This window comes from Fukomys damarensis, unplaced genomic scaffold (assembly GCF_012274545.1).
Source record: "Fukomys damarensis isolate Sample0158 unplaced genomic scaffold, DMR_v1.0_HiC HiC_scaffold_6, whole genome shotgun sequence".
NCBI classification, from domain to species: domain Eukaryota; kingdom Metazoa; phylum Chordata; class Mammalia; order Rodentia; family Bathyergidae; genus Fukomys; species Fukomys damarensis.
The window spans coordinates 9,875,747-9,892,992 of NW_022900918.1; the positions used below are offsets into that span (position 1 = coordinate 9,875,747).

General features: G+C 35.7%; 1 protein-coding gene across 3 annotated transcripts in view; it reads left to right on the forward strand.

Annotated features, from left to right (window-relative positions):
* Positions 1-17,246, forward strand: part of Pibf1 (progesterone immunomodulatory binding factor 1) — a 203,252-nt gene that overhangs the window by 41,994 nt on the left and 144,012 nt on the right. For all 3 annotated transcript variants that reach the window (XM_010622334.3, XM_010622338.2, XM_010622336.3), the window contains 2 exons: positions 227-352; positions 17,054-17,152. In XM_010622334.3, coding sequence (XP_010620636.1) covers positions 227-352; positions 17,054-17,152 — 225 coding nt within the window. The remainder of the gene's footprint in view (positions 1-226; positions 353-17,053; positions 17,153-17,246) is intronic.

The following is a 17,246-nucleotide window of genomic DNA, read 5'->3' on the forward strand; positions in this document are numbered from 1 at the left end:
ATGCAGTCTTAGGTGGACCTAGTTTGAAGCAGTAATTTTTAGAAGTTCTAAACCTTTAGTATCTGTGCTGCCAAAGCAAGCACTAAAACTTTACATCTAAAATTAACTTCTCCAAATAGAATATGTAGAACATATTTGATATGAAATATTAAAATCTTACATGGAGTACAAAAGCCTATTTGTTTCACAAAAGAAATTTGTGGATATTCCTTTTGATTCTTTGCAGAGACCATTATAAGACAGAATATGAAAATAAACTACGTGATGAACTGGAACAAATCAAATTGAAAACTAATCAAGAAATTGATCAGCTTCGAAGTGCCTCCAGGGAAATGTATGAAAGAGAAAACAGGTAAAAAAAAAAAAGAGAGAGAGAGAGAGATTGTGGGTTATTTTATTTCTCTTTGCTTGGAAGTTATAGGAGTTTTGTGAAAATAAATACCATTTCTCTGAGATAATGCTCTAAGTATAAATAAAATGTGAATGTTACAATTCTAATCTTTGATAAATAACTTCGAATAGTGTTTATCAGACTTTAGATCTTTTTACTTCAGTATTGCCATGATCTCTGATAATGTCATTTTGCCTTTAGAGTGAGGACAAGTATAAAAAAGAAATTAGCATATATACTAGGAGACAGAGTAGCTTTTCTTGTAACACACTAACAATTTCTCCTGAAAACTTAAAAATCTGGAATAGTAATATGAAATATTATGTACGTCTCATTTAGTTGCTAATTCTGAAATATGTTATATTAGATAATTTTGAAGAATTATCTTATTCGTGGAATTTTTCTCAGACAAAGATTTATGCAGTTCACCTAGGTAGAGATGGGCTGCCTTTAAGGGAAAACATTGCTGGTTGTTTCATGGCAGTTATTGCCCTTTACTAACCTTATAGTAATATGGCTTTTGAAAGTTTGTGTTTGAGTGAGACAGTTATCCTGAAATTGACTTGTCGTACTACTTTACTAACATTGATTTGAGTATATGAAATTGACAGCAAGACATTAAGTTGACTTACATACTGTTATCTTATTTAGCATTGTAATGTATCATTCCTATTAGGATGGTAGCAGAAAATTTGTTCTTTTCATATTGTATTCATAATGCAGCCTGTATTGTAAAAACTACATTTGTAGAATCATCGTTTGATTGGTAAGTTGTTCAAGATATTTTTAAAATTACTATTAAATTGTTACTTTAATACAGCAAGTTGGGAGAGATTTTTAAGATAATTCTGCTCTTTTTGAGTAGTATGATTTGCTCTTGGGTTTCTTTTGTGAAAATATTGTTTATGTTGATAAGAGAGCAGATGTACAATTTATAACAATTTTTGTGATATTTGCTTCATTTGACCTGGTTTTTAGAGCCAGGGATTTAGCTCAGTGGTTCTACTGCCTGCCTTTGCAAGCGCAAGGTCCCGAGTTCAATCTCCGGTACCAAAAAACAAAACAAAAAGCAAGAGACATGATTTTTATAAGTGAAATTTCCTCATAAATCTGGCATGCGTAGATTTTTATCTGTTTGATCTTTTCATGAAGATCTACATATAAGTACGTGCCCAAGGAAATCAATATAAATTTTAAACTGAACAGAAAGGAAATCATTCATATTAACATTCAGCAGATATTTACTCTCTTCTTCCTCTTTTATTTTTCTCTTATTTGGTCTATGAGATAATTACAGTCATAATTTAGGAATGCAAAAATTCAAAGTGATCATTGTAGACTATATACTGTAGGCAGTGGCAAATACATATTTTAGAGGGAAAATTGACATATTACACTAATTGTTTTTTTAAAGTTTTCCACTTTGGGCCAGGGATTTAGCTCAGTGGTTCCACCACCTGCCTTGCAAGCACAAGTCCTGACCAAGTTCAATCCATGGTACTAAAAAAAAAAAAGTTTTCCACCTTAAGAAAAATAAAAACTTTTGGCTGTTCTTACACTTAGTCTGTGTTAGTATTTGTATTACATGGAGAGCACCATAATCTTTTCTGCGATCAAGGCCTTTGAAATCCTGCTTTATGTGTTGAATCCTAAAAAGATATTTTTCAAATAGTGCAAAGAAATGTTGTACCACTATGTAATTAACATCATTTTGAGTTTAACCACTGTGTCATGAGCTAGACCTGGTAGCGCACTGACCTGGTAGTCTGTGATGCTATCACTCAGGAGCTGAGGCAGAAACACTGCCACGACTTAAGCGCCAGCCGCAGCTACATAGTGAATTGAGGGCAAGCCTGACTACACCAAAAAAAATTACTGTGTCATGAATAGTTTCTTATTTGACCTTGTATATGTTTGTATACAAACGTGTATGTAAAACTAACATGTTCAGAAAAAAATTTCTTCATATACATTTAATAATTTTAGGACCAGGGATGTAGCTCAGTGGCACAGTGTCTGCCTGGCAAGTGCAAGGTCCTGAGCTCGTCCCTAGTACCAACCAGAAAAAAAAAAAAAAAGTTTAATTAAATGCTATTTAACCACCATTGAAATTGAAAGTAGAAAATACACACTGCAGAAATGCCCTTGAGATCCTTCTTGCTTAACTGCTTCTTTCCCTAAGAATAATTACTATTCTGACATTTATGTTCATAACTTTGCTTTTCTTTAAACTTTTATCATCTAAGAGTCTCTGCATGATATAGCTATTTCATATTACATTATCATCATTTCATATTACATTATATACATAGAAGCATATATGTGGCATATTTTCCTCATCTTATAATTTTAGAATTCCTTTGCTGTTGCACTTAGCTGTCTATTCATTTTCATAACAAGTATGTTTTTATGGATGTACCTGTTTAAGGCAGCAGGAGATCGAAGAGAGATAGATACAGAGATTAAAGAATTCCAAAGACATTCTTCATCCTTTGCAAAATTGGCCCAGTCCCAGCCCTGTATTAGGAAAGAAGCATCCTATACAGTACCTTGTGGTCTCTTGCTCTAAGGGTTCAAAATGCAGACCAAAATAAGAGATGTTCTCCTTTTACATGCTGAGGTTTATGTGAGACCTATATATGCCAGTTACAAGCTGAATGCCATAGATAAGTGGTAAATTTTGCCTTCACAAAGCTGATAGTCTAATAGGAGACAAAAATAAGTAGAGGAACAGTTACAAGTATGGTTTGATGGTAACAGAGAAAATGATTAGCTACAAAGGATGAAGTCACCTGTTTGTCCAATCCAGCCCTGGAGAACTTGGGGAAGACTTCACGAGGGAAGAAATGTCCACGCTGACCCCTACACAAGGACCAAGAGTAAAGTCAGAGTTAGGGAAGGGAAGGGACTTGGGGAATGACTGTGTAACACCTATCAAAATTTGGAGGCAAGACAAGTGGAACTGTTTGAACAAACTGAAAATAATTTGTTACACCCAAAACATAGATGGAGAGGCAGGGAATTACGAGAGATGAAACAGAACGGGAACAGAAGACCAACAAGGACATCTGTACCACTGTGTAAAACCTGTGGGGAATATATAAAAGAGTTTATGGAAAGGGCTGTTTCTATATTAAAAGTTTTGTCACAGCAGTATGAAAGATAGATTGGAAAGGCAGAGGCTATAAACAAAGAAGCCACTTTCACAGGTTGTGTCCATTGAGACATGATGATGGAACTGCATGTTTAGTAACAGAGACAGAAGGAAATGGGCCAGGTTTAAAAAGTGTTTGGGAGACAGATTCAGCAAGAGGCAAGGATGGAGTGGGATGGAGGAGGGCCAAGAAGTTAGGGATGCCAGGTTTGGTTGGACAGCCAAGCGGATGGTGACTATGTTGTATTAGTGTTGTTGTTGTTGTTGTTGTTGTTGTTGTTGTTGTTGTTGTTGTTGTTATTGCAGAGGTACTGGGAAATGAACACCGGGTCTTTGCACTGAGCTGCATCCCCATTCCCCTATTTTTATAATTAAAAAGGGTCTCAGCTACTAAGTTGCCCATTCTGGGCTCAGACCTCTGGCATAGGTAACACTGTTTCTCTTTTACAGACTAGTACTGTTCTGTAGTTCAATTCTGCTATGGACTTTATAGACCTTTATTAACTGATCTAACTAAAATTTATGGGATTATTTGGTAAAATGTATGATTATTCCTTAATCCATCTAGCAACATAAACTTTCCTATATAATCATTTTGAGAATTTTTTTATTTTTACTTGTTAAAAAAGGGAGGGGTCCTTTGAAATGCATCCTATTGTAAAATACATTTAGGACTATTAGCTCTTTTCTAAGTTGGTTAGTAGAGGTAGGTAGGTTAGTCAAGCTGTGTGGGAAAACAGTCAGTGGAGGCATTTCTGGAAGCAGGAAAGTGGAAGGCAGGTTTCCTTGATTCCGGGCTTGTTCTGGCCCCATATCTACAATAAGATAGATGCCTGCCTGGGAGATTCCTGGGCTAGGCGCTGCCTGGAGATCCCAGCTGCGGGACTAGTCGAGCCCGGGCATCTTCACACCAAAACAAAGAGTGGCCACCAGGTGGTGCCAGACTACAACCAGAGCGCCTTCCGAACCCGCGTTTGCCCAAGCAGTTGTAGGAGCTCGCTGCTTTTATTTTAACTTCACAGTAATGCAGCCCAAATTTAGGTGCCTGAATCTTTTTGGATCAGTTTCTTCGTTATTTCATATTTGAACTATAGTTAGAACTTGTGTACCTCTAGGCCTTCCAAAGGGTAAAAATTCAAATTGTAAATTCTTTCTTTTGAAATCTTAAAAATTTTGAGCACTCCTTGTTATATAGAACATAAAACTCATAGCAGTTTTCTGTGTTTGTGTGTGTAATTTAATCCATTACTTTTAATTTAGATATATAATTGTGTCCGTTGTATTTTATCATAGCGTGCTATTAATATAGGCATTAAAATGGAGGAACTACTTACCCTTGCATATTTGTACTTAGTCCCTTATCTGTCTCTCCAATAAACATTTTTAGAAGAATGTAAAATGGCGAGATTAGAGAATTGTTTTGCCTTTAGTTTGCTTTCTCTACATTGGAGGTTATTAAAGAAGGCCTTTTATTTTCTCTTCTTGAATGAGGAAAAGGCAGGTGGAACTAATAACCATCTAATCTTAGAACCTGTCCTTGTGTTCATTTCAGTACTTTTTGAAGTTAAGGGGTTGAGAAGACAGGAAGCGTGTAGAAGACAGATTTAAGAAAGAGATAAGTAGTCAGGCATGGTGGCGCATGTCTGTAATCGAAGCACTCTGGGAGGATACGGCAGAAGGATGGTAAATTCAAGCTCAGCCTAGGCAATTTAGCAAGATTTCAAAATTTTCAAGGGGGCTTGGGATGTAGCTCCGTGTAAGCCCCCTCGTTTGTGGGATTTGGGGGAGGTGGGAAACTTGACTATTTGGATACATGAAAAATAAATACAGATGGAATTACAGAGTGAATGCTATAGGTCAGAGTTAGGCATCTTTTTTTTTTTCTGTAAATTCTAGTTACCTTGAAATGCCAGGTTCACACTATGGGAAATAATGAGGCAAATTCACACCAGTGGTGAGATTTATCATTATATAAATAACTTCTTGCCTAGTAGGTATTTTGTACTTAAAAGTTTTTGGATTGTCTTATATAGTTAAAAATAAAAACTCCCATGTGTGAAAGTATGTTATGTGTGAGAGAATGTTACAGAAGAGACTTGGAGAGAAAGGCTAAAGTTACATCCTGGCTCAACCACTTATTAGCAGAATGGCTAAGTCCCTTATATCCCTGAAGTTTAGCCTCCTCTTTTATAAAAATTAACTAAAGTAGTACTTCGCTGGGTGGCCTATGATGATCTAAAGTAATAATAGATATGAAAATACATTATAATTATAAATCTGTGTATCACTGTGGTTATTTTGATACCTTTTGCCTATGTGTAATAAAATCATTTTATCCATTGTGTTAACTATTTAAATAAGTGATAATTATATAAAAGTCAACTAATAACATTATGAAATTATTACCATTAAAAGGCATTATTACAGAGCCAGGGATTTAGCTCAGTGATGTTGCTGCCTGCCTTATAAGTGTAAGGTCCTGAGTTTGACCCCTGGTACCAAAACAAAAAAAAAAAAGGCACTATTACAAAACATAGAGTCTGCATACCATTTGTATTGTCTAAATTTCTGCATAATTGGCTAATTGATATATTCTCTAATTAATAATGCAGCTCAGCTGATTAAGTTTTTCCAGAAAGCAAAACCAGCTTTATCTAAGATAGTTTCATTATCATAAACAGAGAACCGTTCTGAGTGATATGTTAAAAGGGTAAGGATGCATTTGTTAAAGGCATTCATTGTGTTGCCAATGCTACACAGAATACTGAAACTGAAATTGCTGTACAATTGTGTGAAAGAATATAGGCAGAAAGAAAAGGAGGTTGAAGAGATACTTTTTATTTTAACAGTATTGTATTACTTCATTGATTTTATTTTCCATCCATATCCTTAAAAGCCATGTTGACCACAACTTTTTATCTTCCAAAAGGTACTTAAGGAGAAACTTTTAATGACAAAAACTTGAAATTTTGTAGAATCTTAAGAGTTACGTTACAGATCTTAAATATTGAGTCCCAGGTTTGTTTACCAGGGGTAGGTTGAGTATAATTAAGGCATATAACAGGTGAATTGGATCTAGTTTATAGCAGTTCCATTCATCATTTGGTAGTGTATATCCTAATTGATGCTTAAGCAAACAAATTTCTTTCGTTCATATCTTCTCATATATCTGTATAATTTTTAAGTTCCTAGATGAAAAATAAAACCTGAGTATTCTATTTGTCTTTTTAATTTGATTATTCTGAAGGTAATGAATTTGCAAATAACTTTCAATATCTTAATTCCTTAAATAATTGTAAATGGATTTTATTGTTAGCTATCTTTTATTTTATACTGTATCCTTTGTGCCTGTAGGTGATTACCACATAGATTCACTACTTAATAGTATTTAAGTATTTTAAGGTATATAAGGCAATACAGATAGGAAGCAAAGTAAGTTCAAGAGTTTAGACTACCTGCGTTGGGAAGGCTGGGAAAGTAGAATTAGTCCACATTTGTAAAGAACCTATTATCAATGGGCAATTCTTGATAGTTTTATAGTAAAATGGCATGATTTGCTCATTTTTTATAACTGGGGCTGCAATGCAGGGTGGATTATAAGTTCCAGAGGGCCTCAGGTGAGGGAGGTTGGTTAGGAGCTTTTGGGTGGAGATGAAAGTGGGAAGAGAGTAACAGTTGTATAAAGACTGTTGAGGGGTAGAATTGGCAAAAGCCAGTAATTGTCACAGGAAGTGAGCATCAGTAGTGACTGCAGCTTTTCTTCTTAAATAGTCACGAAATGATGCTGGGCACTGTGGCATGGCTGTTGACTGACAGGTTGCAGACAAGATGTAGAAAGGAAGATAGCAGTTAATTTCTAATTGTTTATAGACAGACGCTCTGACCAAGGCCAAAAGTCCTTGCGTAGTTTATTACTAGTGATGATTCTCTGCTGTGCCCCACATCTCTCCCATGGATCTCTGCAGGCTGCATGGGGGTGTGAGCCGCTGAAACCCCTCCAGCAGTGTCTCTGTTCTCCCAAGGGTGCTATTCCCTAGGGTGCCATTTTCTTTTGATGTACTATTAAGTCTTAGGACACAGTGAATACCTTCATATTTTTTATTTAGATGACATATGAACAATAGCTGCTATTGAGTACTTCGTGTGTTCATCAAGCATTGTCTTCACTTTACATACATTGTAGAAAGAATAAAACAGGACAAATATTTTGAAATTACAGGCATTATACCATTTTATAAATGAAGAAACTAAAATACCTGGAAGGCATGATTTGCATTTTTTTTCTTTATTTGGGAGGGGTTCCTGGGGATTGAACTCAGGACCATGCACTTGCAGGCAGACACAGTGCCACAGAGCTATATCCGTGGCCCATGATTTGCATATTATTAGAAATATCTTATTGATAAAATGAGTTACACTTGGCTCACAGTGCAGGGCATACTACTTTGAGCTAGTCAGTTCAAATTGACCAATTTCTTAATCAAAACTATAATTTTTGAGGTAGTTTACTTAGAAGAGAAATTCAGTCTTGTTCCAAACTGTAGTGCACTGTTGAAAGCTGAGTATAGATCATTAGAACTTTAGAAAAATGTTTATAAATTTGAAAATACGAATATTACACTTCAGTTTTCCATTAAATGGTATGATTTGATAGGCCCTCCCTATTTCTCTTGCGCTGCTTTTTAAGGCCCATATTACTAGGCTACTCTGGTCACTGGTGAAGGCACACTGGCTCCTGTTTCTTTACCAGGTAGGCATGTTCCCACTTTAGGACCTTGTGTATATAGTGCCTACTACTTAACCACCTAATCCTAGGTAAGACCATAAAGCCCTATTTTCGCATGTTCCTCCAGTCTTTAAATGTCACCTGCTCTTTGTGGTCTTTGCTTACTAACCTGTTTAAAATTGGGAAACCCCTCTTTCCCCTACCTTAAGCTCACTAGCCCCTTCTCTGCTTTATTTTTCTGCAAAATAGATAAGACCTACTAACCTACTACATGTTTATTTACTTTTCTTTCCTACTAAAATGTACCTCCATAAGAGTAGGAATTTTCATCTATTGCTCAGTGCTGGATTCCCATGTACCAGTGTACATAGTAAGTGCTCAATAGTTACCAAATGAAAGTATGAATTGAGACGTTTTAAGAATCAGTCAAGGGCTATTGGTTTAGATGGAACCCTATGCAAAGATTTCTAATAGATCTAACAAACACTGAGCAGTTACTGACATGTAGAAGTTACCCTGTTAAATGTTCACCAGATTCACTTAGTTTTATTTGAATATATCAGCTTTTATTCCATCAGCTGCATCAACACATTAATGGATTTTTAAATGAATGTTTTACATTTTGCTATGTGAATTTTTCATTCGTGTGTGTGTGTGGTTTTTCATACACAGTCAAACATGATGTATGTTAAATAATTATCTACTTTAATCCCAAGTTTTCACATGTAGCAAATGAAAATAACCTACTTGAGTAGCAGTTGTCTTGGTCCATTTTGTATAGCTACCACAGAGTACCTGAGTGTTTTTAGTGGGGGCAAGGTACTAGGGGGTTGAACCGAGGGGCCTTCACATTGAACTATATCCTATCCCCAGCCTTTTTTTTTTTTTTTTTTTTTTGAGTACTGGAAATTGAACTCGGGAACTTGACATTGAGCTACATCCCTACTCCTTTCATTTTAAGACAGGGTCTTGCTAAATCACTAAGTTTGCCCCGGCTGAGTGCAAATTCAGTGATCCTCCTGCCTAAGCTTCCCAGAGTTCTACTCTTGAAGGCATGTGACACTATGCCTAGCTAAGACTGGGTAATTTATAATGAACAGGAATTTATAGGTTTGCTATGAGGGGCTGGGCAGCTCAAAATCAAAGTGCCAGCATCTCAGCATCAAGGCACAGTAAGGTGTCAGTAAGGGCCGTTTTCCTATATCAAGTTGCAGAGGCCAAAGGCAAGAGAATGAGTGGGGGGGCACGTTTACCCTTTAATAATGGCATAAATTTCAGTTAGAAGGGCTTCTCCATTATAGCCTGCTCACCTCTTAAAGATCTCACCTTTTAATATGGTTACAGTGGCAGATAAATTTCAACATGAGTTTTAAAGGAGACAGACATATAAATGCGTTTAGTCAACAGTGATCTCAAAAAGTTTCTACTCTTAAAATGCATAACTTCCCCCAAGAAATTGTATTAAAAAATTTCCAATTTACTCATTTTGTTTTTATATCTTACTTGTTCATTTTTTCATTACCCATGTTAATTAAAGGTAAAATAGCTGGGCATGGTGGCACATGCCTGTAATTCCAGCACTCAGGAGGTTGAGGCAGGGGGATCACTGTGAGTTCAAGACCAGCCTGGGCGACATAGTGAGACTCTGTCTCAAAAAACAAAAAAAGCAAAACAAAAGGTCATTGGTTATAAACAGAAGATAACCTATTTACAACTCTTATGTTTTGTACCATCTGAACAATAGCATCAGATACAGAAATTAGCAGTTTCATATTTTGTCCAGGAAGAAAAGTCAGGAGGTAGAGATGGTTAATTCATTTTCTCTATAAATGAGCTAATCACATAAAGCAATTATCTGCTTCTGTCCCTTTTGGTCTGATTAGGAAAAATAAAGGTCTTTATCTCAATCTGTTAAAAGCCCTCTATGACAAACCAACAGAGAACATCATACTAAATGGTCAAAAACTGAAAGCTTTCACTCTAAAACCAGGAACAAGACAAGGATGTCCACTATCACCACTCCTATTCAATATAGTACTGGAAACATTAGCCAGAGGAATTAGATAAGAGAAGGAAATAAAAGTAATAAAGACAGGAAAGGAAGAGATTAAGTTATTATTTGCAAATGATATGGTACTCTACATAGAAAACCCCAAAAATTCCATCAAAAGATTTCTCGATTTAATAACTAAATTCAGTAGTATAGCTGGATACACAATCAACACTCAGAAATCAATCGTATTCCTATATAATAAACTCACTGAATGAGAAGTTAGAGAAATCACACCTTTCACAGTGGAATGGAAAAAAGAAATACTTAGATATCTATCTAATAAAGGAAGTAAAAGACCTTTACATAGAAAACTACTGTATTCTGAAAAAGGAGATGGAAGAGACTTTCAGAAAATGGAAAGGTATCCCTGGCTCTTGGGTAGGAAGCAGCACATAGTGAAAATGACCATATTTCCAAAATTGTTACATAGATTCAATGCAATCCCAGTCAAAATACCAATACCTCACAGAATTAGAGAAAACAATCCTAAAATTTTTTGGAACCAGAAGATACCTAGAATAGTGGACAACAAAGGCAAGGCAGAGGACATCACAGTCCCTGCCTTGAAATTATACTACATGTGCTGGGGATTTAGCTCAGTGGTGCCTCACCTGCCTTGCAAGCACAAGGTCCTGAGTTCGAGCCCCATTACCCAAAAAAATTATACTGCGGAGCTAATGTGATAAAAACAGCATGGTGCTGGCAAAAAAACAGACCCAACGATCAGTGGGACAGATTAGAAGATGCACAAACAACTCCAAACACACTCAGTCATCTTATCTTCAACAAAGACCAAAACATGTTCACTGGAAGAAAGACAGCCTCTTTAATAAATGGTCCTACGAAAACTGGCTTTCCATGTGCCAAAGACTATAAATAGACTCATGTCTCTCACCATGCACGGAACTAAAATTAAAATGGATCAGAAATCTAAATATTAAAACAAACACTAAATCTGCTGGAAGAGAGAATAAGTAGAACTCTTGAAGACATAAGTGCAGGCAAAGATTTTGTGAACAAAACCCTGATCATGTGGAAATATTACAGATTAAGAATCAACAAGTGGGGTCTCCATAAAAAGCTTTTGCACAGAAAGAGAAACCACCATCAGAGTGAAGAGATAATTCATAGAGTGGGGGGAAAAATTCAGCTATTCCTCAGACAAAGTACTACTATCTAGAATGTATAAAGAACTCAAAAGTATGAGACCCCCCCCCAATTTAAAGACCCAATCCAAAAATGGGCATCTGAAATGAATAGACACTTCTCAGATGAAGAAGTACCAAATAAACATAAGAAAAAATGTTCAACAGCACTGGTCATTTGGGAAATGCAAATTAAAACAATACTTCCATCCCTGGTACAAAAAAACAACAACAAAATAACCAAAAACAATGAGATTCCATCTCACTCCAGAAAAAATGGCTTTTATCACGAAATCAGCCAATAACAAATGCTAGAGCGGCTGTGGAGGAAAAGGAACCCTTCACTATTGGGAGTGTAGACTGGTACAGCCAGTATGGAGATTTCTCAAACTGAAACTAGGGTTCCACTTGATGCAGCTATTTCTCTTCCTAAAAGAATGAAAAGCATCATACCACAGTGTGATATATGCACACCCATGTTTATAGTGGTACAGTTTGTAATAGGTAAATCTTGGTAGCAGCCCAAATGCCCATCGATTGACAAATGGATAAAGAAGATGTGGGATTTTTTTCTGCAGTGGAGTACTACTCTGCCATAAAGGATGAGCTTCAGGCATTTATAGCTAGAGTATAGAGACCATACTCTTAAGTGAAATAAATTGGACAAAAGGGTAAATATCACATTGTTTCTCTGTGTGAGACAGTGTAAATAAGGACCAAAATGTAAAATAGATATTATGAAATAGGAAGAAAATATTCAAATGGAGAGGGGAGGGGGAAAGTGAAAGAAGAAAAAAATAGAAACAAAGATTTATAAATAAGGAAGGGAAGAAAGGTTGAAGGGAAGAGGAGATTGGGAAAAAAAGAGAATCAAGATGTATCATGTACAGGTTCGATTCCCTATCATAAATGCTATCAGTATGTATATCTAAAATGTACCAATAAACAATTATTTTAAAAATTCATTTTTATTAACCAAAAATATTTTCACATGAAGGCAGAAGAAGCAGTAGCTTAGTTGTATCTGTTGAGCTCCTCAGACAGCCATGTTTTCTGCCCATTTACTCCTGATAAATTTCAAGTTGTAAGGTACTGTTGATGTTTATTCAGGCTGAGACATGCCCAAGTCTCAATTGTTCCTATTGGAATTTCAAACATTCAGATATAAATTTAGATTTGGCCTATTGGTAGTGTGAACTTTATCTTGTAGAAGTAACAACATACATACCATCCTGTCCAGTACTGTGTGGTTATGTATATTCTGAGTTTTTTTAGTTGTAAGACATTTTTGGATAAATTATGTATATTAAATCATCTATTGCACAAACGGCTTTGCTACGTATGAGATGTGCCTATTTTGTTATAACATTAAAGTCTCTTGGGTCTCTTGGGCCAGGGATTTAGCTCTGTAGCACCATGCATGCCTCGAAAGAGCAAGAACCTTGAGTTTGATCCCCAATACCAAAAACAAAAAAACAAAAAAAAGAGAGAATTTGGAACATTAAAGTGTCTTTATATACTCTGGTTTCTCTTCAGATCGAATAAATCTGTCTCTATGCTTAATTCCTTTAAATTTCTCATTTGAATGTTGTAATTTAGCCATATATACCAGTTTACCCAAGTTTATTATATCACTCTCTTTTGCTATTAAAAAAAATCCCAGGTTGAAAAATACATTTTGGTTACTCCAGTAACAGTAGGATACTCACTTTCCATTCCATTTCCTATAGAATTAAAATTACTTTTCCCTTCCAGCTTCCCTCAAAATAACTCCCACACATAAACATAGCAAATAGCCAGCATCTTTTTCTGTTATTATAATAGCATTTAGTTATAAACTCAGTTTGGGCTTTGAAAAACTGCGTTTTATTAGTTTATATACATTACAGATAGCTTCTGATATTTCAAGTTTCTCTTTTGAGAAAATTTGAATTTTTGTCTTTTCTGTAACTGTGTTTGTTATGTTTTCTACTGCATTTAACATTTAGAAATGGGTATTAGTTGTATGGAAGTTACTGTTTTATCCTAGCAGGAATACAGCGTATCTGGTGTTTTATCAAACCTGACTAAATTCTGAAAGAACACATACACTAAACCATAAGCAAGTGCATAACATATTCATAATTCTCCAGCTCGCTTTTATTTGGCATCTATTTGTGCCATCTACATTTGGCACATAGCATAAATCTCATTATGTCCAAATATCCCAAGATGAAATTGTGTGTGAAGCAAAGAAGAGTTCGCACTCCTATGAGAATCTAATGTTGTGAATGATGGGGAATGTGTACAAATACAGACAAAGTTTTGCCTGCTTGTCTGCCTTCCCCCACTGCGTGTCACTTGGTTCCTAACAGATCAGGGGCTGTTACCTAGACACGCCCAGGAGTGAGCCTTACTAATCTGTTAGTCATTTATTAATCCTGTGAAGTTGATATCTCAGTATTAACGGTCACACCCTATCAAAAAAATCGGGAAGTGGCGTGATGGCGTAGTGTGACTCGAGACACAGGTTCTGGAGCCAGAATGCTAGGGTCCACGTTTAAACTTAGACGTTAGGCCGATGTTTAACCTCTTGATGTTCCAGTCTTCCTCTTGTAAAATGAAGGTCATGGTACAACTACAGCTTATGTGATGGTTGTAGCAGTTAAACAAGTTACTACATGTGAAGTGCCTAGAACAGCTTCTGACGTATGATAAACACTATATGTTTGCTATTACTAATATTGTCAGTGGAGAAATACATAGTTTAATCCTCTGAGACTAATTTGAATCATGTCAGTTGATATTAAAGGAACTACAAAATAGACAGGTTGTGAAGTAGCTTATGGAAGGTGTGCTACCTGATGAAGAGAACAGCTTTCTACAGAAATCTTAGCCACAAGCATCTATTAGAGGACCTAATAGAAAGAAGCCTTAGCTTCTGGAATTTTCCCCTGTTAATTTTGGTTTTCTCCTTCTGACTTGGCTTACTGATTCAAGGTTTAATTTATATGTCACTTTTTAAAGTATTTCCCCTTATTCCCTTATCTGTCTTACTCCACTTAAAAATAATCAGCTTCTCTTTGTAACTTTAACATAGCACTTATAGTTAGCCGGATAAATAGAGTGTGACACGGTGTGTGTATTAGTTCCCTCTAATCGTACATCTTCTTACAAGCCCTAATGTTGGCTTGTTCTGGGTTTTATTTCATCATTCCCTGTGGCTTACCCAATGCCAGATATAAGGAAATAGAGTTAGGGACTGAAGTTTCTCCATCTACCAACTAAGCATTCATGTTTAATTAGTGCTGCAAATGTGATCTACTTAGAAATATAGCATATAAAATAATGTGGCTATGTTTGAGAAACAAATTGAAACCACTTTATAGTGATTTACTGTTTAGAATATTTAGGTCATCTAGGAATTAAAGATATATGAATTTTTATGTATTTTGAAAATTTTATTCTCTCCAAAATTAATTTTACTTGTTTTATTTGTTTTGATAATAGAGTATTTCTGAAGCTTATTGCAATCAAGATGACTTCAGAAAATAGCAAATTGCCATTTTTAATAGCTACTTTACATTTCTACAAAATAGATACAAAACTACAAAAGTAGTTTATTTTCTTATTAATAAGTTACCGTGCTTCAGTTTTTTGGTTTATCTCTGAAACACAAACTTTTATTTATGAATCTCTCATGATTCATATGTTTTAAATTTTAAATTTGTTAATATTGGCATATAGGGCCAGGGATTTAGCTCAGTGGTTCGGTGGCCTGCCTTGCAAGTGTAAGGACCTGAGTTCAATACCCTGTACCAAAAAAAAAAAAAAAAAAAATTGGCATGTACATTATCCATGTACTTTGGATATTGGCAAAGCAGAGTATGACCATTAAGCAGTTCAATCCAGTATTTATCAGATAGATTTATACAAATCATGTGAGCTTTCATGACTCTTTATTAACATTCTCTCTGAATAATAAAAAACCATATTTTCTTAGTTGAGTTCTTTTGGAGACAGGGTGGTGTGATATAAACAGCTTGTGTTTAGAGTTAGTCAGCTGGATTCAAAGTAGGTCCCTTTAACTTTTAAGCTGTGTGGCTTGAGGCTAAACCTTGGTTTACTGAATTAGAAAATATAACAAAGAGGATTTGTAGTGATTAAATGAACAAAATTGCTACATTTTATATTTATTTACATTAGAACTCTGTTAGGAAAGGAGTTTTTTTTAACTGAAAGAAGCTTACTGTTGGTATTTTTTAAATTCAGTTTCATCTTTATTAAAACAAATAAAATTTGATCTTTGAAGGTTTGTATATGGCTGAATAATCTCCTAATTATGATTGTTACTTTCCATGTTTTGGACATTCTCTTTAACTGTCACTGAATGCATTTTTTCAGGGTCAGTTTCAGTTTCTACTGTCATTACCACTGTAAGTGGCTGACTTAATCAAATACCCTGACCTTATATTCCTTAATCCCTATATGAATATTGATTTCATCTCAGCTCTGCTTCATTTAACCACATTAATGGACCTACCCAGTCTTGTCATCAACTAAAATTCTGCCACAGAGTATTATTCTGTCTCCAAATCTCCATTCTCCAGCAGCACTAATTTTCCATCTTACACGAACAACTACCAGCACTTAATTTGTTTGTCATCTCATCAGGACCTCTAGTCTGTGTCCTTTATCCTTTCTCTTAGTCTATGAGCCATTCTTCCTTCTCTTCCCTCTCACTACAATTTAGATCCCAAGGTCTATTATATTATTTCAGCTGCTCTCTTGCCCCATCCCAAACTTCATCCCCTTTTTAATTCTTGGATCTCCATTAATACAGCATTCACTTAAAATACTTTATAGAACATTTATTAACGTCCCAACGCCTTGGTTTTTTTGTGTGGATGTGAGTAATTATACCTACCTCAATGAATTATGATAAAGATTAAATGAGCTAAAATGTGCCAGGCGTGTTGGCGCATGCCTGTAATCTCCACCACAATTGGGGAGCGTGAGGCAGGAGGAGCGCTGTGAGTTAGAGACCAGTCTGGGCTACATAGTGAATACCAGGTCAGTCTCAACTACATAGTGAGACCCTGTCTCAGAAAAACAAAAACAAAAATAAATAAATATATGAGCTAAAATGTGACCCATGTGGGGAAAAAAATGACCCATGTGGGAAAAAGTTGTGGAGAAATATTTTAACTTGTGTGCTTTCATGACTGACATGGTCTATGAAAAATTTAAAAATAAAATTTTAATATCTAGTCCACTTCTGACATTTCGAGATAGACCATGCTTGCGCCTATATTGCTAGTTGGATACTGCTAAAGAGCCTCACCAACACTAGGCAGATTCATGTAAGAAAAATATACTTCAGGGGCTGGGATTTAGCTTAGTGGTGCTCTGCCTGCCTCACAAGCACAAAGTCCTGAGTTCAATCCCCATTACCAGTAGTGGGGAGGGACACACACACACACACATATCAGGTCACCAACTTCTTAAAACTGTCACCTAGTCCAACTCTGAACTTGCAGATTTGTGAATCTTTGAAGAGACATACTTATGCATTTGTAATAAATGAAATATGTTTAAATTTCAGAAATCTTCGAGAAGCAAGAGATAATGCTTTGGCTGAAAAGGACCGAGCAGTGATGGCAGAAAAGGATGCTTTAGAAAAACATGATCAGCTCTTAGACAGGTAAGCATCCTGCAAATGGAAATGTTAAAATGTTTTTCTGTTCCTGTTATTTTTCCTTTTAGAAAAAGTACTTCAATAGGAATATAATTTGAAT